We start from the raw sequence: 25,478 nt of genomic DNA, 5'->3' as shown, positions 1-25,478 counted from the left end.
CCAAAATCGCAAGCTTGCCAGCATGACCCGCGCCACTTTTACCGGGTCGGGTCGCGACCCGACCCGACGACCTGAGACACGTGGCACGCGCATAGCGGATCAATAGAACCCCAGGTTCTCTATAAATACCTCCCAGTCAGTGCATTAAAGGTACGTCGTCTTGACCACATTTTACCTTCAGCTCGCTATTTTTCTAAGCGACCCCATATTTCGACCTCAACCAAACACTGACTTGAGCATCGGAGGGCCTTAGCTGGGGGCCACCCCAGCAAGCCTAACGATCTGCTTCTTTTCTCAGGGCTCAATCACTAGTCTGGGGGAGGAGCGACCTCGAACCGCTTGGGAGATCGAACCAAGGAGGTCGCGTAGATTTCGACCCGGATCATGAAGAAAGAAGATAGGATCGTCCGGAAAAATTTTCTTGTTTTATTTTTCTGGTTTTTTAGTACACCCTGAAGAAGATGACACTCTTCTTCTTTTATAAGCAATGCATACAATTGCTTCCAACTAACTCGTGTTTTATTAATAAAAGCGCAGAAAGGGATCAAATCTAATGCTAAAAAACACGCTTACAAGGGAAAGAACCCAACAACTAATAAACTCGCGTCCAAGGAGAAAACGTGCTATCTTCAAGCGCGACAAAAGGCTTCTTCTTCCTTTGCCCTGTGCAGCTGCTGCAGCCAAGATGGACCATCTTTTACAGTATGATTAGCTGGGTAAATATAAATAAATTTAAAACTGTAAGTTCAAAGTCAAATGATATACTGAAGCTCAGCTCATTTGAATAACGTTACGTGCATGCATGTCAACTCAATTTCAGATTAGTACAATCAAAATCATCAATAAGCTATAGTTTCCGAGGATTCGAATATCATCAATGTGTACGTGTTATTCTGCAGTCATATAATTATATTAAGATAGAATTATTGATTAGTTGATGATTCTTGATATTGATAATATTTTTAATAATTGAAAATCATAATATTATTGCAATAAATTTATTTACGGAAAAAAAAGTTTAAAATTCAGGTGTACGTGTTAAATATTTTATCCATAGTTATTATCTTGACGTAAGATCAATAGACTTGAACATTTAACACAATTACTGGTGCCTTTTGAAAAATTACATATATTCGTCAGAAACATTAACGTTATTTACACAAATTAACCCCAGTTCTTAGAAAATTACAGTTACACCTCCTGAAAACGTCAACATCATTACACAAACCAACTCTATTTTTGTATTGTTCAAAAGGAGATTTTTATAATTACATAAAAGATAAGGGTATTTTATATAAATAGATCATAGATTAGACACTAGCAAAAATTGACTATTGGTTATAATAATTTTTAATAGCTATCGACCAAAATTTATGGTAAATAATTTTTATTAACCACGATTAAATAAATAAAATCGAGGCAAAAACATAATTTTCCACAAAAAAAAAAAAAGTTATTTATCATGGCTAAGAGCAACGGTAAAAATATTTGCTATAGCAGATGTTTTAGCCACTCTCGTAGATACCATGGTTAACAACCGTTGCATGGTCGTGGTAAATAACTATTTGCTATGATTATTTTATTTTTAATAATAACAATCAATTATAATTAAATATTACATTTTTTGTAGTGAGGGGAGTGTATATCTAAGTATCCTTAAAATCTATGCCAAGAAAAGAAAAAAATAGGAAAAAGAGAGGGAGATACTAAAATCTAATGTACATAAAGATTGTATATAAATAGAGACATGCAAATGAAGGAGAAGAATATATAGTAGTGGAAAGTGAATTAAAGAAGCCCTCACTCACCAAAAGCAACTTTCTTGATAGATAGATAGATATATAGAGATTGTTACCTATCACCACACTCTAATCTTCCTCTTTAAAATTTAGATGGATGATGATAGAAATTTCTAGTAATGGGACACATCTCATCAACCCACTCAACATCAACACTAAATTTCAATTTTGCTGATTTTCTCATCTCATCTTCACACTCTCTTATTTAATTTCATATCATTACAATGATTTTGTCCTTTTCTTTTTGTGTAATTAAGAGAAAAAGGTTTATTATTTGATATAGGTCGCTCAAAATTAGGATTTCCGAATCGGGGTCGTTAGGTCGGATCGCCGGGTCGTGATCGCTGAATCCTTCTTTTAAGTTACTTGGACTGGATCCTGAGAACACAACAAACGTCAAACTAGCCGAGAAGCCCTCGGCGATGGCCCTCCGATACTTAAGTTAGAAAAGGTGGGGTCGAAAATAAGGTAAAGGGATTGAATTAGAGCATAAATGGCGGTAAAAGTAAGTGATGAAAGCGTGTTTGAAATATCATAAATGAGGGTATTTATATTTGTACGGTTCCCTCTATATGGATGACACGTGGCTCCAATGGAGGCGAGACACGTCGCCCTTTGCAGGCCTACTACCGCCGCTGCTGTACCTGCAAAGTGGGGCCCGCCTGCGCAATCATGAGGAAAAGTCATATGGTGCAGCTACAGGGTGTCAGTAAATGATCAAAAAAGAGGGGGGTATTTTGGTAAATATGTAATTCTCCTCATCATTATTATTTTCCAAACAGTACCTACCCTATATATGCTCATTTCAATAAATGAAAATAGCCCTTTTCAAATGCCTTTTCTTCTTTTCTTTGTTTTCAGATATAAAGTTGAATGTATATCCACTTTTTATTAGGATATGTTTGGATCTTTCAAAAAGTTTATTTCAATAAAAGAAACACATAATTGTGACAAACTAAACTCTGTATATTTTGTGACACATAATTAGAGTGGATTTCATATGGGGCCCGTTTGTCTTAGTGATAAGTGATAATCCATGCAGATGCACCCTGTTTGGATCTCCACAAGACGGCAGGCGTAAATAGGACAAATACTCAGTTTGTCCCGAGCTCTCCAAACGTAGTATTATTTGTTGGTCGGCTTTGTCACTCACCAAACCGTATTTCTAATTTTTTGAACAAATATTAATGTACTGTACCATCATCCCACATTTATTAAACCCTAATGCTAATGCAGCTAAGCAGATTGATGTTTATGTGAGCTCAAGCATTTACGTTGTGTTTCAATATGTTGCGCATATATATTTTTATGTCCTAAAATTACATCTATCACCCCTCAGTTTGCTTTCGTCTAATGGTTAAAATTTAATAAATTTGTTTATATTATCGAAAAATAAATTGAATAAAATTTGATATATATCCTTAATTGAATTAAAATTAATTTATTATAGGTTCAAACAAATTTTTTCGAACTAAACTTCCCTTATAACCGTGAAAATATACCCCATCACATGCATTAATGTGTAAAGGCATATAAGGGTGATTAACCTGTTATAAGTCAATCAGGGATAAATATATATTTGTTTTCTAGTTTTTTTTGTTAACAACAAATTCGGTAAATTTTGAGTGACGAAGAGATTTATTTGTTAGACAGAATCAACCATCAGAAGTGCTAGTTACAAATTTTTAAACCATATGGAGTTTATGTATAATTACACCAAATCCTAAATAAAGGAAGTGTATTTGAAGAGATGTGTATTTTCTAAAAAGACATAAAAATGGTAATAAAAGAAACCTCAAAATAAAAAAAAAAAACAAACAAACAAAAAACAAAGTAGGGTAATTTTATAAGAACATGAAATATATTTTAATTTGTTCAAAAAGAGGTTAAAATATAAGAATAAAATAAAATTTGGTTATTGGGTCAGTAGTCGTTGACTAACGACACCTGACTCAATATATGTCTTTGTCGTTAATATTTAACTGTGAAAAATAAATAGTATTAAAATATTAAAATTTAAACATAAAAATACGTCAATCCTGTAAAGTGAGAGATAAAAAATGAGAATAACTCCTTCTCGTTCCAACTAATGTAATCAAATGTGAAAATTTGGTAGAAGAATCAAAGCAAAATCAGATAATTTATTATTAAAAATTTAAATTCCTAATTTCAATTAGAAAAATTCTGTAATGATTAGGTGTCAAATCAGTTAATAGACGTCATTTGATGTGACTAATTTAAATGTCTCATTAATATAAATTAGTTCAAAATAAATGCAACATCATATTAATAACTTCTAATGAATATATTACAATGGAGAAGCAAATATGACGTCATCTTGTTGCCCTTTAATTATTATTATTATTATTGAATTTTATTATATAAAATTAACACTTCTTATAATTTTGGGAAATAATTACACTCTCCTCTCTTCCCCTGAAATTTGGCAGAGTTCTTATACTTTAAAAAATTATATTTAGCGCCCCTAAGATTTATTTCCGTCTAATAATAAAGTCTCTTAATTAGTCAAAATTCATCGAATTTGTTGATATTAATAAAAAAAATCAGAAAAAAAAATCATATTACCTCTGATTTACTTATTACTGATTTATAAATAAATCTTTTTATGATCAAATTATCCTTATTTTCCCGTTATAAGAGCAGTTTAGTCGAAAAAAATCAAGAAAAGAAAGTGTAATTAACCCTAATTTTAAGTGCAACCATATCATTTATGTTAAGACTTTATTGCTTGGGGACAAGAGTTTTGTAACTCAACATATGCCAACCTCCTTCCAAACAAAAAAATAAAATAAAATAATTTTATAAATTGATTATGTAATTAATTGTTGATGTAGAACTATAAACTAATCATACAACAAATATTTTATATTTATTAGTAAACTGCAAAGTAGTATTGTGGCAGCGAAGACGAAGATAATATAAAGAGAGTTTGGCTCATAGTATATTCTTTCATAATTACATAAGAATCGGAGAAATTTACAAAGAGAAAAGCGAAGCATATCAGATCAGAGCAACCGAAAACCTGCCCCATTATCCTACAAGAAATCTGACTCTTCACACTCTCCTTTTTCCCCACATTTACTTTTCACAGCTTTTTCCTTTGTTATCTTTGTATTAATTTTGACAAAATCAGGTGGATTTCTTTGTCTTATGCAACTATTTTTTATTAGATTTGCCCACAGTGATCCCTCGGAATATTTTTTATTGTAGTACTACAGTTTATATATATATTATATATGTTATACAAACAATATGCTATGCGATATTCTATAGCACAATTCTCCACCAGCTTTTCTTCACAGTGCATCGTCCAATAATATTTTCTTGGTGTTTGCTTCGTAGTTTTGCGTGTCTGCTCCTCAAATTCGTCCTATTTTTAAAAGGGTTCTTTTCTTTTTATCTGTTTTGTGGTTTTCTTGGAGTGTTCTTGCGTAAGAGGCTAGTTTTGAGTGTGAGCTCAAGAGGGTTTGTCTGTAATTTGCTTCAGATGTTAGCTAAGCAGTGAATTTCTCATGATTTTGACAAGGCCCGTGATGGATATTGAAAACTGGAGCCCTGACTATCCTATAAAGGTGAGACCTTGAACCCCAAAAAGAAAAAGAAAAGGGAAAATGGAACTTAAGTTTTTTTTGTTATGTTTTCTGATAATTTGTAATTGTTCGGTGATTTTGTTGCAGAAAGAATCTTGGAGGACTGTACTGGCATTGGCTTATCAGAGTTTAGGTGTTGTGTATGGGGATTTAAGCACTTCACCGTTGTATGTTTACAAGAGTACTTTTGCAGAGGACATTCAACATTCAGAATCCAATGAAGAAATATATGGGGTTTTATCTTTTGTCTTCTGGACATTAACTCTGATACCACTGCTCAAATATGTGTTCATAGTGCTCAGAGCTGATGATAATGGTGAAGGTGGGACGTTTGCTTTGTATTCATTGCTCTGCCGCCATGCCCGGATCAGCACTTTGCCCAACGGGCAGCTTGCCGATGAGGATTTGTATGAGTACAAGAAAGAAGGAATTGCATCTAGTAGTAGGGGTCTTGGTTTGAGATTGAGATCAACATTGGAGAAGCACAGAGTACTTCAAAGGATATTGCTCACTTTGGCTTTGATTGGGACTTGTATGGTGATTGGTGATGGAGTTCTTACGCCTGCCATTTCGGGTTCGAATCGGCACTCTTGCTTTAATTTTCTTACACTGAAAAATCGGTGAAAATGGAAATGCTGAGAATTGTCTTATTTTGGTTGTGTGTGCAGTGTTTTCTGCAGTTTCGGGCTTAGAGCTTGTTGTGTCAAAGCATCATCACCAATGTAAGTATTTTATCTTCCTCACTGTCATGTTGGCATTAGTCTATCTGTTTTCAACAAGTATAGAGTAATTAAGCTTAATGGTTGTCTTTAGTTCTTCAATTTGATTCATGGGTTTTATGCAATGTTTACGGCGCAAACAAAGTGATAGAGATGTGATGAAGAAATGGTACAAGGAGAAATTATGATTGAGACAGTAACTGAACTCAAAGAGAAAGAGTAAAAGATTTTGCTTGTTTTTAATTAAGTTGAAATCCACGAAGTTTTCCTGTAGACGTGTAGCTCATGTACAAAGAGACTGCACCAGATTGCAATAGAAATGCATTATTGTGGGGCCTTTACTTGTACTAGGACAAAAATTTCTGCTTTAATCAAAGTGAAATCACCATTATTTTAAATAAAGTTAGGTCACCATCTTTTCTTGTGGTAGACTATATTGTCATCATCATAAGTGGAGGTGCAACTTGTGATAAAACCAACTTTAAGTGTGCTTATTAAATGATTTTTATGGATAGCGTTGTACCTAGATAAAGTAATTCACATATAATCAATGGAAAGAGGCCATAAAGTTGGGAATGATCTCAGATGCAGAGTAAGTTTAATAGCTTGTTCGGAACATCCTTGCAATTGAATTCCGAAGGGACCATAACGGGCCATGGGCTGAACATATTGCTACCTATGTTGTGTAAAGATGGGACACAATTAAAAGGTCAAACCATGTAGTTTGTACAGGGAAACACCTTAAAATTTGGAAGAACAATGATAAATCCTGTAGTCTGACGATCATCCATTTGTTGAGATCTTGATCTAATGGCTGGATTTGTATTGGACATTGTCTTATCTATAGTTGTGCATATGATTCAATCAATTCTTACAACTACTTTTATCTTCTTACATGGAATTATATGTGATGTTCATTTTAAGCATACCCTATATAAGGGCTAATTCTTTATGCATATTTCGTCTAAGTCCACCTGAAAATTGCTATGGAATGAATAACAATTGTGTTTCTTAATCCCTCCGTCTCCGCAGATATTGAGGTCCCTCTTGCCTGTATAATACTGGTGTTCCTATTTTATCTGCAGCACTACGGGACTCACCGAATAGGGTTTCTTTTCGCACCAGTTGTGATAACTTGGCTCTTCTGCATCAGTGCCATAGGAGTGTACAATATTTTCCATTGGAATCCCCACGTTTACAAGGCACTCTCCCCTTATTACATGTATAAATTCTTGAAGAAGACACAAAGAGGCGGCTGGATGTCTTTAGGCGGGATTTTGTTATGTATAACAGGTATGCAAGAGCTTCTCATCTGCAGCTTGGTTTTCTTGCCTAGAATCAATTGGTGCTTACATTTTTCACAAATGTGTTTATCCATTCAGGTTCGGAAGCTATGTTTGCTGATCTTGGACACTTTTCGCAATTGTCCATCAAGGTAAATGAAATTTGTGGCTTGTCTTTGTAATTCTTGAAGTTTTCACTAAATTTTGGATGAATACGAGATATCTAATTGATTCTTGATACCCTCCATCGGTGGTGTTTCCATTACTTCGAATGGTGTTACTTTAATGACAACAGCACTGATAGGGGGTGTTTGTATAATCATTCAAACAATGGGTTGGTTTATGTAATGTAACCATAGTTGAGGGGGGGATAGACGGATCATTCCTATGTTGTTATATCAATAGTTTACGAGAGTTGGGAGTTTATGTCGAAAGGAGTTTATGTTGAAAGATGAAATGTTGTTAATCAGTTACTGATGCTTTCCTGAAAATTTTAACAACTACTCTAACTGAAAGCTCGCTCGTGCAGATTGCTTTTAGCTTTGTGGTCTATCCGTCGTTAATCCTTGCTTATATGGGACAAGCTGCTTATCTCTCAAAGCATCACATAATTGAAAATGACTACCAGATTGGGTTCTATGTATCAGTTCCCGGTATACGAGAACTCTATTTTCAAATATTCATTTCACCTTGCAAGGTTCATATTGGGATTACATAATCTTATAGCTCTAGTACTTATCCTCCTTATACTGTGCAGAAAAGCTAAGATTGCCGGTTCTTGCAATTGCTATACTTGCTGCAGTTGTGGGAAGCCAAGCCATCATTACGGGGACATTTTCTATCATCAAGCAATGTTGCGCCTTAGGTTGCTTTCCAAGGGTCAAAATTGTACACACGTCGTCTAAAATATGTGGCCAGATTTACATTCCTGAAATCAACTGGACTCTAATGCTGCTTTGTTTGGCTGTTACCATTGGCTTCAGGAATGCAAAACACATCAGCAATGCATCAGGTACTATTCATAACGAGATTTTGACATACGCTGCTCCCGCGACATAATAATTCTGTTGTCTTCTTTTAGTCATTAACTTATTATTTTGCTGATAAAAGCAACTTAATAATGTGTATGTTTATTCGGTTTCTTACAGTTTCTTTTTCTGCTGGAACAGGTCTGGCCGTCATAACCGTTATGTTGGTCACGACATGCCTTATGTCTCTCGTCATTGTCCTATGCTGGAACAGAAGTGTTGTCCTTGCACTTTCTTTCTTATTCTTCTTCGGTTCGATCGAAGCACTCTACTTCTCCGCCTCCCTGATCAAGTTCCTTGAAGGCGCTTGGGTCCCTGTTGCCCTTTCATTCATTTTCCTCATTATAATGTTCATCTGGCATTATGGAACAATGAAGAAGTATGAGTTTGATGTACAGAACAAGGTTTCCCTCAACTGGCTTCTGAGTTTGGGCCCCAACATCGGCATCGTGCGTGTCCGAGGCATTGGCCTCATACACACTGACCTCATCTCCGGTATCCCCGCCATCTTCTCCCATTTCGTCACCAATCTCCCTGCTTTCCATCAGGTTTTGGTTTTGTTCTGCATCAAATACGTCCCGGTGCCTCATGTCAAACCTGAGGAGAGATTCCTGGTTGGGAGAATTGGGCCGAAAGAATACCGAGTTTATCGATGTATAGCCCGATATGGGTACCATGACGTTCTCTTGGATGACGTCGAGTTTGAAAAGGATCTTGTTTGCAGTATAGCGGAGTTTATCCGGTCGGAGGGGCCAGAAAGCAGCCGTTCATCAAACAACACTGAGAATGAAGCAAAGATGGCTGTCATCGGGACCCCATCAACACATGCAAGAGGCATCAAGATGTGGGACGACGAAGATTCCACCGAGCTAAAGGAAGTCAACTCTCCGGAGGTCCCAAGGAAGAGAGTAAGGTTTCTCGTACCCGAAAGCCCACAAATCGATAGAGAAGCACGGGCGGAGCTGCAGGAACTGATGGAAGCACGAGAGGCCGGGATGGCATTTATACTGGGGCATTGTTACGTGAAAGCCAAGACAGGTTCGAGTTTGATCAAGAGAATCGTGATTAATTTCGGGTACGACTTCTTGAGGAGGAACTCGAGAGAGCCTAGCTATGCATCGAGTTTCCCTCGTGCATCCACTCTAGAGGTGGGAATGATTTACCATGTATGACAGATAGTGTAAATGATGCTGTGTGTTTGTAGTTATTTGGTGGAATGTAAACACGACTTTGGCATCTTCTATACCAGACAAATCAAAGTAAGTGTACATTCGATTAGACTTGCTTTACTATTTTTAACACCATTTTCAACTAATAGATCAAACCATGTGGATCATAATTATACATTCGATTGCTGATGTGATTTAAATTTTTCACTTTGTTGATGTTTTCGAGATAATATATGTTGTGGTCGGTACAACATCAACCATGATAAAATTGGTATTTTTAATTTTATATCCAGCAAATTGTAATTTACCTACCTTATATAAAAGAATTTAATTTTTTTATAAAAAATAAAATAGCAATTTATTCCCTCAATGTTTAAAAAATATGCAAAATACCTCCTAACATAAGTGATGTGCATGCGCGTTGAGTACGATTTTACTTTAAAATGACCGTTATACCCTTAATCATAAACTGTTAGATCTTGTTTTATATATATATATCAATGGTCCAAATTTAATAAACAAATCGATGGTCTATTTCATTTCTAATTTAAATCAATGGTATATATTTGATATATAAATCAATAGCTTACATTCATCTTAATTAAATCAATGGCTCAAATTTATTATAAATTTATAAAATTATAAAACTAAATTTCTATAATGAAAAATACATAAAATATACCTAGACATGTGTGTGTATATATACAGTATTTAAAAATTAAAAAAAATACAAAAAAAGTATGCGGTGGCGCGGGCGTGGACGGGGTCGGGGCTGTGGAGGCAGGGGCGGATGCGAGGGGGAGAGGAGGGACTGCGTGAGGAAGATGACCATTTTTGCTATTTTTTTTTCTTTTTTAATTATTAGTATTTTTATAAATTTTATATCTAAATAATATATATGAGATTAAATTTCAAATTGTTGATTTGAAAAGATAAGGTATTGGCCATAGTTTAAGAAACATATGATCTGGACAGTAAATTATCATAGATAAAATGAGCCATTGATTTATATTATATAAGATCTAACGGTTGTAAAAAATGATAAAAAAAGAAAATTCGTGCGTGTATAACAATACTCATGTGAAGGTGGTATTTTGCATCTTTTTTAAACATTGAGGGAGGTAAATTACTATTTTATTTTCACAAGAAGGCTAATTGCCTATCTCCTGTATTACAGGTCGGCAAAATGCAATTTGCCCATTTTATATTTGTGCATATATGAAAAATATGACTAAAAAAGGGTAAATTTTATTGAGCAGCTTTGAGATTTTAAATAATTATAAGTATCTTTTTATTGTTTAAAAAAAATACCAATATTCCCATAATATATGTCATAGTTATGTAATTTTTAGATGGTAAAGTGGAAATGTCAAATTAACTCTTATTAAAATTTAAATTTTAAAAAAATTATAAAATATTAAAAATTTTATGTTGGACAGAAGTTATAATATAATATATAATTTTAAAAAATATAAAATATAATTTACGGTCTACAAGAGCGTATTGAATAATTTAATATAAAATCTGGATGGATCATAAACGAGAACTAACGGAGTGGATCCATGTTGGATTGACATTATTATCAAGGAAGGACGATAAATTTTAAAATAATGAGAGGATATTTGTAATTGTCTCAAATTTCAGTTGAGCAAGGTGTAATTTATCCATAGGCCGCTTTTAGTTGGGCTAATTAGATTGAATAAGATTAAGGGAGTGTTTGCTAAAACTCCTGTTTTTAAAAAAGTGATTTTAGTAAAGAAAATTGAGAGTTGTAGTAGAATCAAAAGTGGATAGTATTTGTAAAAAAAAAGTAAAAAACAGATAAAAGTTAAAAAATTGAGTAGTGTTTGTAAAAAAATCACTTCTTAAATAAGCTTAATTGGTTAAAGACCATATATTTAATTTACAAATATTTGTCGTTTATATTATCAAAATATTGCATATTAATGAAAAAAATTAAATATTTAATTTAATAATATTTTTGCTATGTAATATAGTTGTTCAGTAATTCATGCACAATAAATAACCTTGCATGATTGCCAAAAAATATATTTATTAATTAATCATAACAATTTTAATTTATATTTTTCTATGATATAGGAATAGTATCCAATAATGTAAAAGATATAATAAACAAAATTTAAAATATTAAATATGTGAATTTATAAATATTGTTAGTAATAAATTATTCAAGTTATTTGAAAATTCTAACATCAATTTTAGATGAGCAATTTTAAAAATAAAATAAAAGGGCAAAGTTGAAATAAAATTATCATATTGAGGGTAAAATAATCCAACGAAAGTTGAATTAATCTACAAAAAAATCAAAGCAACTAGAGTGCTTCTACCTTTTGAATTAAAAACAGAAGTTGGCATCCAAAATACCTGAAAAATGTTTTTTAAATCTAAAAGTTGAAAAGCCCTTTTAAAAAATTCGTGCAAACACTCCCTAATTATACATAAAATTTCTCATTTGAGAATGAATTATGAAGCAGAGTAAATATTAAATTATATTTTATCCAGACAAAATATAATATTAAAAAAATAAATTATTTATAATTAATTTAAATTAAAAATTATCTTATCACCCAAATAATTCATACCACAGAATAAATGGGAAATTAAAAAAATGAAAAGGGTATTAGTAAAGTAATTAGTTAGGTGAGGTATGTTGATGACTAGTTCGAAAGCATTGGCAAATAACAACACCTAATACCAACAAAAGCAACATTATTACAAGAAAATCATCAAAAATCTCTCATCCTCTTTTCCTTTCTATCTTATCACTAACCTAAGATTTAATTAGTTGTTCATACATAATTCTATAATCTGCATCTACTCTAACTACTATTATATACTTTTCTATAAATATATAAAAAGGAAATTGGTCAACACAATCATCATCTTCAATTAAGTCCAATAATTAATCATGCAATTACCAAATAATTAGAGAAAGCATAGGATTCCCATATTGTTATTTCTTCACTAATTCTAATTAATATATCTAACATGTATTGAAAAATCATTGTGAGTTGTCGAATTTAGAGATGTAAATATTGATAATATATTGGGTCGGCATAAGTTTTTTTTTTTTTTTTTTTAATTGGAGAATAAATTAACATTGAATTTACATTTATATTTGTATTTTTTTGGGTTGGAGCTAAGAATTTATATAATACAGCGCAAACTCCATTACAGTAGTGGCCCCGCATTTAATCATTTGCCACGTAAGCAGAGCTAACAAGACCGTTAGGCATTGTTCTCCAACCTGGCCCCACCGGGACTGCTTTGGCTCCAGCAATTACGTTCTCCAGTTGTCAATTGCTGTTACGAGCACCGCCAAGGTAACCGGCACACCCGGTATCCCTTCCTCAACGTCTGCCCATATACCCCGTTATATACCAAAGACTACTCCGGGAAAGAAATCAAAGAGCGAGATAGATAGAGAGAGAGAGAGAGAGTTAGGGTTTGCGGGGGGAGGAATCGTTCTCTTCTCCGCCTTCTTCTTCTTCTTCTTCTCTTTCTCAGCTTTTTCTCTTTGTTTCTTCGTTAATCGATTTTTTGGCCGGGATGGCGCTACATGTCCCAGCAACCGCCGCGGAAACCGAATTCTCCCGGAAGGACGAAGATGTAACCGACGTTTTCCATGAAACCGAATACGTGAGCCGCGGATGCTGTTCCTTTTTTCGTTTCCCCTGTTTCAAATCGGAGAAATGGGAGAGGATTTCGGCCTCGGAGAGAGAGCAAGAAGTGAGTAGCAGTGGGAGTCTCTGGGGTAAGGGAATCCATGCGGTGAAGAAAGTGAGGGAATGGTCGGAACTCGTCGCCGGTCCGAAGTGGAAGACCTTCATCCGCCGGTTCAAGAAGACACCTGCACGGCCCAAGCCGGGGAAATTCCAGTACGACCCCTCCAGTTACGCATTGAATTTCGATGAAAGCAGCCAATTCGAGGACGAGAGGATTTTCCGGGACTTCTCCTCGCGGTACGCGGCGATCCCGGCGCAGAACGGTCAGTTGAAGGACGTTCCGATATTCGCGTGATCACGTGCGATGGAAAAAGGGTGAGTTGACATACGTGGAGGTATTATTAGCTAACGTGCGCCGGGGGCGCCAAGAGAGGTGCTGCTGCCTGGGCGATAATCAGGTGGTCTGACAGTGATCGGTTGATAAAAATCGATCAGCAACTTCCTTTGGTCAGAGTTTTAGTAAATATTTTTTGTAATTCATATTTGTTTATAAGTCTGGAATTTTCCATTATTTAAATTCTTATAAGTTAGAGAGTATACCTTTTTTATTTTTCACTTTTTCGTTTCCTACATTTGGATGTAATTATTTCATTACATTTATTTGTTTGATGATATATTTTAAACACATTTCATTATTTTTCTTGAAAAAAAATAAACACATTACATTTACTATAATGATTACATTATATCTTACTTAACATCTCATATGGATAAGATGAACCATCACCATTATATTTCTATTTCAAATTCAATTACATCACCCAACCCCCCCCCCCCCCCCCAAAAAAAAAAATCATATCTAATCAAATTCATTTGTTCTTATTCATTTTCTAAACAAAATCAAATAAGATATGTATATATATATATATATCAGTCTTCTATTGACTCATACTTTTACCAATCAATTTATGAAATTCCAAATTTTAAGTCAGATGGGATTATTGAAAATTCAATTGATGAAGCGTTCATTTTGAAGGAGTAGTTGGATTTTGTTTATTATGAAAACAAAAGAAATTAACAAGAATAAGAATCCAAAGCGTGCAGAGAGAGAAGGGGGTGAAGATTTGAGTGAGAAATACTTAGTTTATTTGGTAGAGACAAAAGTGAAGGGTTGGGTAGCGGGCTTCGGCTGTCCACCATTCTTTTAGCCCCCACCGTCTCCTATCCATCATCAACTTTCATCCTTGTTTTGTTTCTATACAATATTGCTATATTCTCATGTTAATGTCAATTTTCATACCTTTGATAGAGTTAAACATACATCTTAAATCATATTCATCTCTCACATAAATAAAAATTTTGACTTTTGGTTGACTTCAAACCAATTACTGCATAAACCAGACGTAATTCTTTGATGGAATCATCAAATATCACTCTTGCTTTCTCATTTTCATATATATATACATAAAATGGAAATCTTATTTGAGAAGGTACCTGACAAGAAAGTATACTAATATGTAACCTTATGCATAAAAACAAAAAGCAGCACATGGGAAGAACACCCTGACCCTGGAATTGAATACGGGAAACTCTCATCACCGGGAAGAAATTTTGTCAAGCACCTTTCATGGATGGTCCCAGTGCACTGCTTGCTGCTCTTTGCAGCATTGGAAAGATAGCTTCTAGCTATGACTCTTGATTACCTAGTTTGTGATGGGATATGCACAAAGCAAATTTGAATCAAGTCATTTGTCCAATAGTTTTCTTGAAAATACTATCAGAAAAGGAGTAGAAGCTCGTGGAATAACAAGGCATGAGAATGGTCTAAGATGAAGGGAGAAAATTCCAAAACAAGAACAGAAACTTTGCAATTTTGCTTCAATTATATAGTGTTCCGTCTACCATGTCACAAACTACGAAATTCTTTACAACCAGGGCCGGTGAAGTTTCGTACCGTAAGACGCCAAACACCGTGATCAAGAGCTGATTGATGATGAATCAAAACACAGATAGAGTACCTTTCAGATGCCTTCCGATCTATGCAACCATGGTAAGGTCATGTTTGGAGGAGATGGATTCTCCAATTGGGCTTCTGAAGAACTTGCAAATTTCTCCTTCTTCGACCACAACCAAATCTTGGAAACGGAATAGCTATCGGTCTTCGTACCGTTACATATTCTTTTCCCCTCTGCAATCCCATCAGCTGGATTACAAGCTTGTTCTGTCCCTTTCGCAAGATTTAAATCCCGAATAGTCTGGTCTTGGCTCAAGGCCACCCGAAGGTTAGCATCACCAACCACATATTGATAAGAGCCCATCGAGTAACACCTTCTTGCATCCAGTTTGCTACTACCAGTCTCGTCTCCTACCTCCTCTTCCGTACCGTTCAATTTCCTGAATTTACCAAGCCTGACAGGAAACACCCCCTTTTCTGTAGCAACTTCCTCGATTTCCACCCTCTTCTGAGCATTAGAGACTCCATTCTCGCCATAACCAGGGCAGCCATCTTCGTCCCTGAAATCATCATAATCAAAAATGGGGTTTTCCATCGAGAATCCATGATTGAAAAGGGTTCCCCTACAGAGAGGACAGGTTGAATTCGACAGCAGCCAGGTATCAATGCAGTTCATATGAAACGCGTGGCTACACATCGGAAGCAATCTCAATTGGTCCAATTCGGAGAACTCACACAAACAAACAGCACAATCAAAGGGTTCTTTAGGACCCACAATCTCCTTATATGAGAACACTGGTAAGGCATCTATAAAAGCTTGATCCAGGCCAGAGTCATGTAAATGAAAGAGCTGTTGCAGCTGTCTTTGAAGGGCATCAGAGGTAGAAACTTCCAAATTCCTATTAGCTTGAGAGGGTGATGAGGTTTTGGTCAAGAATCTAACAAGCAAGTGGAGAAGACCAGATATGAAGAAGAGAACAGCCAAAATCACAATAATGAAGAGAACAGCAGGACTAATTCTTGTTCCTGATGAAGATGGAGAAGGGCTTGATTCTTGGGGGAAATTACCACTAACACCATATGAAGAAGGTGGTGAGGGGAAAAGAGGAGGTGGGTATGTCAAGAGATCATTATCTTTCTGACTGATTTGATGCTGAATCCAAGAAATTTTCAAATGGGCATGCCCAGAGAACATTCCCTGCCGTTGCATTTCTGCATTCGAACAAATCATCTCAACACAGACACAAACCAATGGCAACTCATTATCTGAACCAAAAATCACCCAATTTCTCCCCCCTGAAACTCTCACCAAAAAGGGCTAATAACCCCTCAAAACACTTCAGAGAAGATCAAATCTTGAGCCCTCAGATTTGTTCAAAGCAAGATTGTGACATCAGAAGCATACAGCTGCAGCCGCAGGTGGTCTGTTTCTGACAATTTCTTTCAATTTTCAGATGGAAAAAAGAACAGCCCAAACAACTGATTGTTCCAATAGCAGCAATAAATGATGACACCACAAAACTTCAAACGGGTTAAGCCTTTCACCTACCTTGATTGAAGCAGCCAACCCATTAATGTATAAACATGGACCCCCTTCTTGCACCTGCAGCAAAACCCTAAGCAACACACAGCTTTTTGCTCAAACCTTGGAATCTTACAACCCTTTTTATATAACTAAGAATATGACACAACTGTAATAGAAAAATCTTCTTAATTCTCTCTCCTACTTAAAAACATACACAAACTCCATAAATACATAGATACTTAGTAACACAGCCAAGATCTCAATCACACACACTCCCACCATGTGTATATCTAATCTATATTCACATCTTATCACATCAAATATGTGTCGCAAGAACATACACACACACACACACATACACACATATGAAAGAAGTGTGTGTATATTCACACACTGGGGAGAAGAGAAACCATTAGAAGCCAGTGGTCACTATTTTCCAAAGTGAAAATTAAAGTAAAGCCAAAAAGACACCACTTTTATTTCTTTTCTTTTTCTCTTTGTTCTATTAAAGGTAAAAAGAGAGAGATTATTCATTCTTCACTAATTTCACGCGCCATTCTGAGCGCGTGATGGGTGGTGGTCAACATATTTTCCGACAAGGTTCCTTACCGTATGGCAAAAGAATGTGGGCCTCCTCCAAAGAGATCAGGCCCACTTAAATGGGCTCAGATTAACAGTTACTAAATTAAATAAAAAATTTAATCTAAGAATTAATGAATTTATTTTCATGTTTAATTCATAATCCCAAAATTGATTTGAGCGTTACCGAATTTATTGCTACTCCTTAAAATTTAAATATTTTAGATAGTAATAATTCTTTTCCCAAATTCTTGAAAATCAAATAAAATAATTAATGTCCTAATTATTTATGACGGCCCAAATAATTCGATTAGCTATTATTAAAAATAATTTATTTCGGACATGCAATTATTGTCTAATCCTTTTAATTACAATAAATGTCATACTTTTCTTATTTCTTTAGAGTAATCATTAACCATTGCTTTTTTCCCCTAAATCATTAATCAACTTTACATGGTTGACATAATTAATTTACTTTTCTTAATATTTTATATTAACCGTCACATAATAATTATAATATACTCATTTTGTTATTATTTTGAATCTGACTCAACCTAATTTGAATCAGAATTTTCTGGTCGCAAGAGAATTAGGTACAAATATGAATGACAAATGTAAGCACACACTATTCGATAATTTACATGAAAATCTCAATAAACTGAGCAATCATCAACGTTAAGTGAAACAAACAGCCCCTCTTCCAGTAAGAATCGGACACATAACCTTAAACTTATTCATGAAACATCAACATTAATCACTTGACTAAAACATCATGAATCCCTGTTAATTTTAATAAGTTGTTAAATAAAATGATTGCAAATTTGGACTTTTTTTAGCTAATTATTTTAATTGGAAGTGTAGTGCCTAATTCTTGTAAGATATCATAATGTCTATTTTGTGATGATGAAGCTGTTTACAACCATTGAAATGAGGGGATTTTATGTTTGTGTGCTCTACTGTTTGGTGTTTAAAAGGTTCAACTAATTATACAAGTGACCAAATAGTGTCCCCCCTCCAATCAAGAACAAGTGTTGAAAACTCAGTCTTACTTGTTAGACTGAAAATTCTTAAGAAGTCCTCAAGACTTTTGATAAGATTCTAGGAATAGATTTGCAAAAATGACAAACTACAATCATTGTAATAAAGTCACCACTTCTTGTTAGAAGGTTACTGCCTGGATTCAGGGGTTGTTTGACTAAATTTATTTAAAAGATTTTATATATTTTAAAAGATATTTTTAAAATTTATAAAATGTTATTTATGACAATTTTTTTAATTAAATTAAAGAAATTTGTTAAGATTTTTTTTTTTAAAAAAAAATCTTATAAGCTTCTAACGTATTATTTTTAGACCTTTTATAAGATATTTTCTTAAAAGCATGTTATAAGATGTTTCAAAAAGCTTATAAGCTCACCGAAACACCCTCTCGGCCCAGCTTATTTAATTGAAAGATCTTATAAGCCCATACATCTTATATGATATTTTTAGAGCTTATAAGATATTATTAGATTTAATTTTAAAAAAAATCATCAAATGTTCGGATAAAATAAGATATATGAACTTATAAGATGTTAATAATAACAAATTTATAATTAATTTGAAGGAGAGGAATAGAATAGCAGATCTACTGATCTATCCTCCTTGAACTAGTAGCTAAGAGTTAGATGTTATAGATGGCAGCCAGAAAAATATTGAGATTCTAAATATAAGCTATTGATTCCGTACTTTTTTAAAAAAAAAATAGTTTATAAATTCCTAATATTTTATTTTTAGAACTTCAAAGTTATTTTTTTAAAATTTACCAAACACCCTTTAGCATCTTACAAACTCCTAAATATCTTATTTATTTATATGGTCCTAATTGATATGTTAAAAGACTTTTCTACCCTTGAAGTTGATTTAGGTCCATCACTTTTGAATCAGCTTTTGTTATGAAGAGCTCTTTCCAATTCAACTCTTTATTCCCTCTGTTCCCCATTCCCCATTGGTTTTTCAAACTTTCTTCTTCACTCATACCCCCTCTCCTTATATTCTTTCATCTTTGTGTGCCCAAACTGAAATTATCCCAAACTTTTGGGGTCAGAATGAAACAAGTAAATTTTATTTGGAGTTAAATTAAAAACCCTCTCTTTCTTCTCGGCGTATGACTGGGGTGTGGACTGGCTCTCTGATTTTCCAAGTTCAAACCCATCAAGACGTCGCAAGTGTACAAGTGTAGAGGCAGGAGCAGCGGCTGCTTAGGGTAGACGCCGAGCAACAACTGTTTTCCGGTTCTCGGTCGGTGACTGCTCTGAGAACTTTACTGTTGGTTTTCGATGCATTGCTTAAATAATCATTATCTAGCTTCAAGATTTTTGCTTGTAGAACTTTTAGTCAATATGGGAGTTACGTCGTTTTTCTGTTGGTTGTTCTTTTGTCTAATTGTGCTAATTGATTTTCCTTGCCTTTTGATTTCCCAATTTTGTGTTTTAGGCTTGATTTTAGGGGTTTGGGATTTTCAGATTTGTAGTGGGGATTTTGGAAATTGACTGAGTTTTGTGAAATTGGCTCGATTGTCTGTAAGTTTAATTGGGTATGTGTGAATTTTGCTTAGTGAGAGTTGATTATTTTTATGGCTGTAATTGAACTTCATTTATTGAGTTTATGTGTCTAGGATACTTCTAAGTTTGGAGGTTTATAGGTTTTTCTTATTTATGTCTCTTTGTTGGTCTTTTGCTATCTGTAGATTGTACTTGTTGCTTTGATTTTTATTTTGCATTAACTTTCCTACTATTTTCTTACTGCATTTCTTGATTTTGATGGTTGGTGCCGTCCGTTCTTGATTCACTATTTGTTATACTGCAGTTCTTTATCTATGTTGTTCATTTGGTACTTCTATTTATTCACTATTTGTTGGTTTTCTCTTGAAACATATTTTAGTGACAATGTCCCAAGGCTATGCGATTGAGCTTTACTTTGATCCTGCGCTTGAGAATCAGGTTTTGAAGGCCTGGAATGTGTTGGCTAGAAGGCAAATTAGTACTCAGCTGATTGAGATTGAATCAAGACCTCACCTTACCTTGTTTTCAAGTCCCTTTGTGGACATTGCTAAACTGGAGAACGTCCTTCGAAATTTTGCTTCGAAGCAAGAACCTTTATCTTTGTCATTTTCATCAATTGGAAGCTTCCCAAATGACAACAATGTTCTGTTCCTTGGCCCAACCCCATCTTTATCTCTCCTTCAGTTTCATTCACAATTGTGTGATGCCATGAAGAAAGAAGGTATTGAAATTGGAGATGACTACCGCCCAGATAAGTGGATTCCTTATTGCCCGGTGGCTGAAGAAGTGCCAAAGACTCGTATAGCTGAGGCATTTACTGTTTTACGTGATCTGAAGCTGCCAGTCAGCGGATATGCAATGGAGATTTCATTGGTCGAGTGCCCACCTGTTCGTGAACTCTTCTCTTTTGCTCTGGGTACACATCATATTAGTGAGGTTTAAGGCATGCTCTTCTGTTATGTTGAGTTAGGTTGTTCTCCCAGATTGATATTTGTTTTCCCGTACTCCTAAAAACTGGTTGTAAATTGTAAGGATGGTGCTCATAATATGAAATTAGTATTCATTGCTGTTTGACAGCCATATGAATCTCATCTTTTGCATCCAATTCGGTCCTCAGTCAAGAATGCCTTGTTCATATGGGAAATTGTTTTGAAATATCATCTATAACATGCTTTAAATATGTGTATATATTTACATATTGAGCTATTGGATATGGCAAGGGAATGTGTGTTCTTGGTAATAAGTTAGTTGGCTATTTACCAATTTGATGCAAATGTTGTCATCTTTCTCTGAACATATTTACCATATTTAAGCAAACTCTTGGCCTGGAGAGTGGCTTGTTTACATTTCTTTTACACACGCACCTACTAAACTTGTGCACCCACCCAGGTTCAAATCCAAGAACTCTCGTAGGAGATCTTGAGCCAAATCCTCTGGGCTATCCCCTAGGGCAGCTTGATGGCACTATCAGCATTATGTTCATGTCTGAGGAGAGAATGTGCCTGCTCTGTTATATGCTGGAGAAATGTGAGAAAGCATGCATTTATGACTGCACAGACATCAAACTAGTTTTTATTTTAAAGGAAGATATCCTTAGGCATCAGCCTCAATAATTGACAGTAAATCTTGAGGGGGTTCAACCCCTTCACCCTTATTAAACGGTGAACGGGCTAAGACATGAGCAGCCATGTTTCTGTTTGTTTAATGAACAGAAAAGAAACCAAGTAACAAGAGTGGGCTTTATTCGTTGGAGGAATTTTCCACGGACTCTTACAATTTCTGAATAACCTGCATGCAATCCCCTTCAATCTGTACCTTTTCCAAGTTAAATTTACAGCACAAATCAACAGCCAGCCTTACTGCACAAGCTTTGCCAACTTCCGGGTCAGTCACTCCCGGCAAAAGTTTTCTCCACCATGTAATGCACTTGCCTCTTTGATCCCATGCAATAATTCCAGCTCCCCCTCCTCTATCCTTGAATACGGCACAATCAAAATTGATTTTGATTGTAACAACCACCGGTGGTGACCACTTCATTGGAGCCGCCTTCTCAAGTGACAGACATCAAACTTAAGTACTACCTTATGCTTGGATATGTTATATCTGAAACCAGTTTATATGTTTTCATGATGGAGAAATTGAAAATTTTGCTTGTAGTGCTTCATATGTATTCAAAATAGTGCATTCTTGAACTACTGGTTGCTTCCTTCTTTTTAATACTAAAACTGCTGAAACTACATGACACTGGTGATCCGTATTAATTCTTGCCTGGATCCAGACAACCATCAAGGAGATGGGTGACTCGCTGCAGAAATACTAGATTTTTGCCTGGACAATGAGTCCGTTATCTGGTACAATGGATTCATGGAGACTTATAAGTCCACACGACTGTAAAATTGGAGTATAATGAATGGTGAAAGGCATTTCTGGCAGGAAAAAGGTTGAATTTTGATCTCCAATTGCTGACTCTTTTGAGAATAGGAGTGAGCAAGATTGAGAGTCTGGAATTGTTCATTGCGTGTGGAGTGTTTGTTGATATTTTCTGATAAGGGATTTTACCTGCAGCATTGGGAGTTTGATTTTCAGGCTGCTGTCGGTGGAACTTTTTCTAGTCTATCCAGAGGAGTTAAAGGGAACTTGTTTATATTGCTGCTAATGACTTACCTTTTGAACTCTTGGAGTCCGAGTTACTAGTTATTTGAATTTTTCTTGGTTGTACCACTGACGATGTTTTCTCAAGACCAGCAGTTAATATGAGCATGATCTTATAAAGGTTAATTGCTCCCATCAGTTGCGTCTATTTCTGCCGACAGCTCGACAGGTGAGGATGAGTCTTTCGTTACGGTAATCTCTAGTACCCTGATATGCAAACTTAGGTTTTGGGAGCTTGCTTTGACCGGTGGCGGTGATCAGAGCCGAAATTATCTGCACTTCATATAATCCAGAAGAAAAGCAGCGTTGTGTGTCTCTCCCTGAGAACCTGCTCGTGAATGCTGCAGTTTCTGTTCGAATACATGAAGTAACAGGAAAACACCCGTAAGCAGAGACTCAATATACTGATTTGCGTTACACAGGCTGCAACTTACAACAGGAGCTTAAATTGCAGTATCGTCATTCTGAACCGACAAAGAAACTGCGATGATACAAAAGGAAATTTGCCGCAACTTGAGAAGTACTGTTTGAATTAAACTTCTTGTTGAGTTTGCTGCTGCCAGTTTTCACTAATTCTGGGAACTTAAGGTTTCTCATAGTCTAAGCAGCTTTCTTACAACAAACCATGGTTGATTGCCAGACAAACAAGTTTTTCACCTTTCGCTTACCAAGCTACAGTCTCATTCTTGTTCTTATCAACATCTTCACCTACAGTGAGCATGAGAATTAATGCGTTTGTGTATTTTCATGAATGCAGCGGGGACAGATTGTACTTGAATGAAGGCATCTTCCTGGCTCCCATGTTTCACGTATTTCGCTGGCCACACCCGTGTCGTATCTGCCTCACATGCTCCGAATGATGTGAACGTTGGTGTTTCTTCCATGTCGGTAAAAATTTCATTTCATGTCATTTTTCCCAATTGTTCCTTTGCTATCCAAACTACAGTTGCTTGTGCTTTTGTCGCATTTCTCTGTAATGTGGCAATCATTTGCTTTATTTACTGCCCGTCTTTATCTCTCGTGGTGTCTGATTTTCCAACCTGCGTCGTTGCTCTGTCATTCGATAGTAACACTACTTGGATAGACTGTAGATTTCAGTACATCACAAGGCCCATGATGCTGGATAAGAATATCCGAATATAATACCAACCGCTCCTCACATTCCCCAATACAAATTTCAAACTCTTTGCAACCCAAATTCTGTTTTTCCAAACCTATCTAGACTTTACATCAAAACATGGATACAACTACCGTGGTGAATTGTCCAAACTATCCTTTGTTCACGACAGCCTCGTTTTATTGTAAGGGTAGAATAGACAATTCACATGCTACAAATCATAAAAATTCTGTTTAAGCTGGATATTCATTATAAGCGTACATTAATTTATTATTACTAGATCGAGCATTTATCGCTATAGTAAAACGTATAGCTGACAGTAATAATGCAACTCAAATATTTAAATTCAGACAACAGTCGAACCATCACATTTCCAGTAACTCTGTGCTCGTCGCGAGGATAATATTGGGACAACATATATATATATATATATATATATATGTTACTATGGTAAAGAGTTTGCCTTCTTCTGCAGGTCTTTTGCAGCATAAATGTTTTGCCGGTCTCTTCCGGGAGCTCACCACCCTGTAAGTTGGCGGCTCTGCCCAAACCGGTAGCTCGGTTATCTCCCTGTTCCGGTCGGATTTATGTCTGCCCCACATCATGTTACACTGCCCTCAAATCTATATCCATATTATTATAAAAGAAAATCCTTTTGTTCTGTTAATTTTTAAATATATCTAAATTTATTCTTTACCTTAAAAAAATTAATTAAAATAGTAATTTTAATTTTTTCTATAATGTCATATTATAATTTTTTTTCTCTTAACACACTCCACATTTCTCTCTCACCTTATTCATTTTTTCCCCTCACAAACTTGTATAATTTTTAATAAACTCACAATTAAAATTTATTTTTTTTCTCTTTTCACAATTTTTTCTCATCTCACACTATAATTCTTTTCTGTTTTCTCGAAAAGACCGTGTACAATAACATTTGGTCATAAAAAAAAAAAAAAAAAAAACCCGTCGTACTAATATTTGAGTATTCAAATTTACCTTCTAATTCATTTTTACATCAAATATAGAGGTGGGGCAATGAGTAATTATACTAAATATGGAAATCTAAAAAAGAAAAAAAGGTTAAAAAGCAGCAGCATGTGGAGCAGATGGTGGCGTAATAAGATGCTGCTGGACTCGTGCTCCCACTAATCAACAACGCAACGTGGTTATTAATGCTGATTGCTGCGTACTTTGCATCGGCGGTTCAAGCTCTAATTTAAATTATTATTGTAATTTTTTTTATCAAATTAAATGAAAAATAAAAATATAAGTAATTGATCAAATATTAGGTTTAAATAACATAAATGAAGATTTATTGAGAGAGTTAATGGATTAAAAAATGGATATAACGTGAATAAATGAATATATTTAAATATATTTTTATCAATAAATTTTTTTTGGGCCAGATTAATTATTTAGAGATTTTGCCTTTAATAAATAGTATAAGTCCTTTATAAATATTAAAAAAAATGATTTCGATTTTGATAACCACATATAAGAGTTTTTCGGACTTTAGAAAACAGTTGCTAAGATATTAATATTAATTGATTATTCTCTCTAACAATTTAAACTTTTAGATTGTATGATCGTTCAATAATGCCTCCATTGATGGAGAGACATAATCTTGAGGTGGTCCCTATCTAACAATTTAAATTTTGCATTTAACAACAATGCTTACTCTGACGAAGAGAACCAAAGACGTGGTTGAGGTGGTCGTCTAACAACAATACTCATATCAATGGAGAAAAATAAGTAAGGACACAATATTTTTAACAAATACTGATAATTTGTTCTTATTACCAATTGAGTCCAG

General features: G+C 34.9%; 4 protein-coding genes and 1 long non-coding RNA gene across 6 annotated transcripts; 4 read left to right on the top strand and 1 right to left on the bottom strand.

Annotated features, from left to right (window-relative positions):
* The first annotated feature begins 4,831 nt into the window (after nucleotides 1–4,831).
* LOC105167704 (potassium transporter 8) lies at nucleotides 4,832–9,718 on the top strand. Its single transcript, XM_011087512.3, has 8 exons — nucleotides 4,832–5,392; nucleotides 5,498–5,984; nucleotides 6,079–6,132; nucleotides 7,162–7,422; nucleotides 7,512–7,564; nucleotides 7,942–8,065; nucleotides 8,170–8,424; nucleotides 8,582–9,718. The coding sequence occupies exons 1-8, from the start codon at nucleotides 5,333–5,335 to the stop codon at nucleotides 9,610–9,612; spliced, it is 2,325 nt and encodes a 774-aa protein (XP_011085814.2). The 5' UTR covers nucleotides 4,832–5,332; the 3' UTR covers nucleotides 9,613–9,718.
* A 3,461-nt stretch (nucleotides 9,719–13,179) lies between these two features.
* On the top strand, nucleotides 13,180–13,650 carry LOC105167746 (uncharacterized). The gene has a single exon (XM_011087565.1). The coding sequence runs from the start codon at nucleotides 13,180–13,182 to the stop codon at nucleotides 13,648–13,650; it is 471 nt and encodes a 156-aa protein (XP_011085867.1).
* A 1,052-nt stretch (nucleotides 13,651–14,702) lies between these two features.
* Nucleotides 14,703–17,243, bottom strand: LOC105167702 (RING-H2 finger protein ATL46). Its single transcript, XM_011087511.3, has 2 exons — nucleotides 15,314–17,243; nucleotides 14,703–14,998 (listed from the first exon to the last, which is right to left on the bottom strand). The coding sequence occupies exon 1, from the start codon at nucleotides 16,478–16,480 to the stop codon at nucleotides 15,317–15,319; it is 1,164 nt and encodes a 387-aa protein (XP_011085813.1). The 5' UTR covers nucleotides 16,481–17,243; the 3' UTR covers nucleotides 14,703–14,998; nucleotides 15,314–15,316.
* A 2,121-nt stretch (nucleotides 17,244–19,364) lies between these two features.
* On the top strand, nucleotides 19,365–20,979 carry LOC105167701 (RNA ligase/cyclic nucleotide phosphodiesterase family protein). The gene is made up of 2 exons (XM_011087510.3): nucleotides 19,365–19,630; nucleotides 20,273–20,979. Exon 2 carries the CDS (start codon nucleotides 20,278–20,280, stop codon nucleotides 20,833–20,835), a length of 558 nt encoding a protein of 185 aa, XP_011085812.1. The 5' UTR covers nucleotides 19,365–19,630; nucleotides 20,273–20,277; the 3' UTR covers nucleotides 20,836–20,979.
* A 1,154-nt stretch (nucleotides 20,980–22,133) lies between these two features.
* Nucleotides 22,134–24,358, top strand: LOC148787119 (uncharacterized). Of its 2 annotated transcripts, none has more exons than XR_016066680.1 (2): nucleotides 22,134–23,429; nucleotides 24,138–24,358. It is a non-coding gene; the product is annotated as an uncharacterized LOC148787119 (long non-coding RNA). The 2 variants fall into 2 exon arrangements; XR_016066679.1 differs by having other exon boundaries at nucleotides 22,134–23,433.
* The last annotated feature ends 1,120 nt before the right edge of the window (nucleotides 24,359–25,478 follow it).

This window comes from Sesamum indicum, linkage group LG8 (genome assembly GCF_026168435.1).
Source record: "Sesamum indicum cultivar Baizhima isolate 11 linkage group LG8, ASM2616843v1, whole genome shotgun sequence".
Lineage (NCBI taxonomy): Eukaryota > Viridiplantae > Streptophyta > Magnoliopsida > Lamiales > Pedaliaceae > Sesamum > Sesamum indicum.
This window is presented reverse-complemented; position numbering and strand designations above follow the sequence as displayed.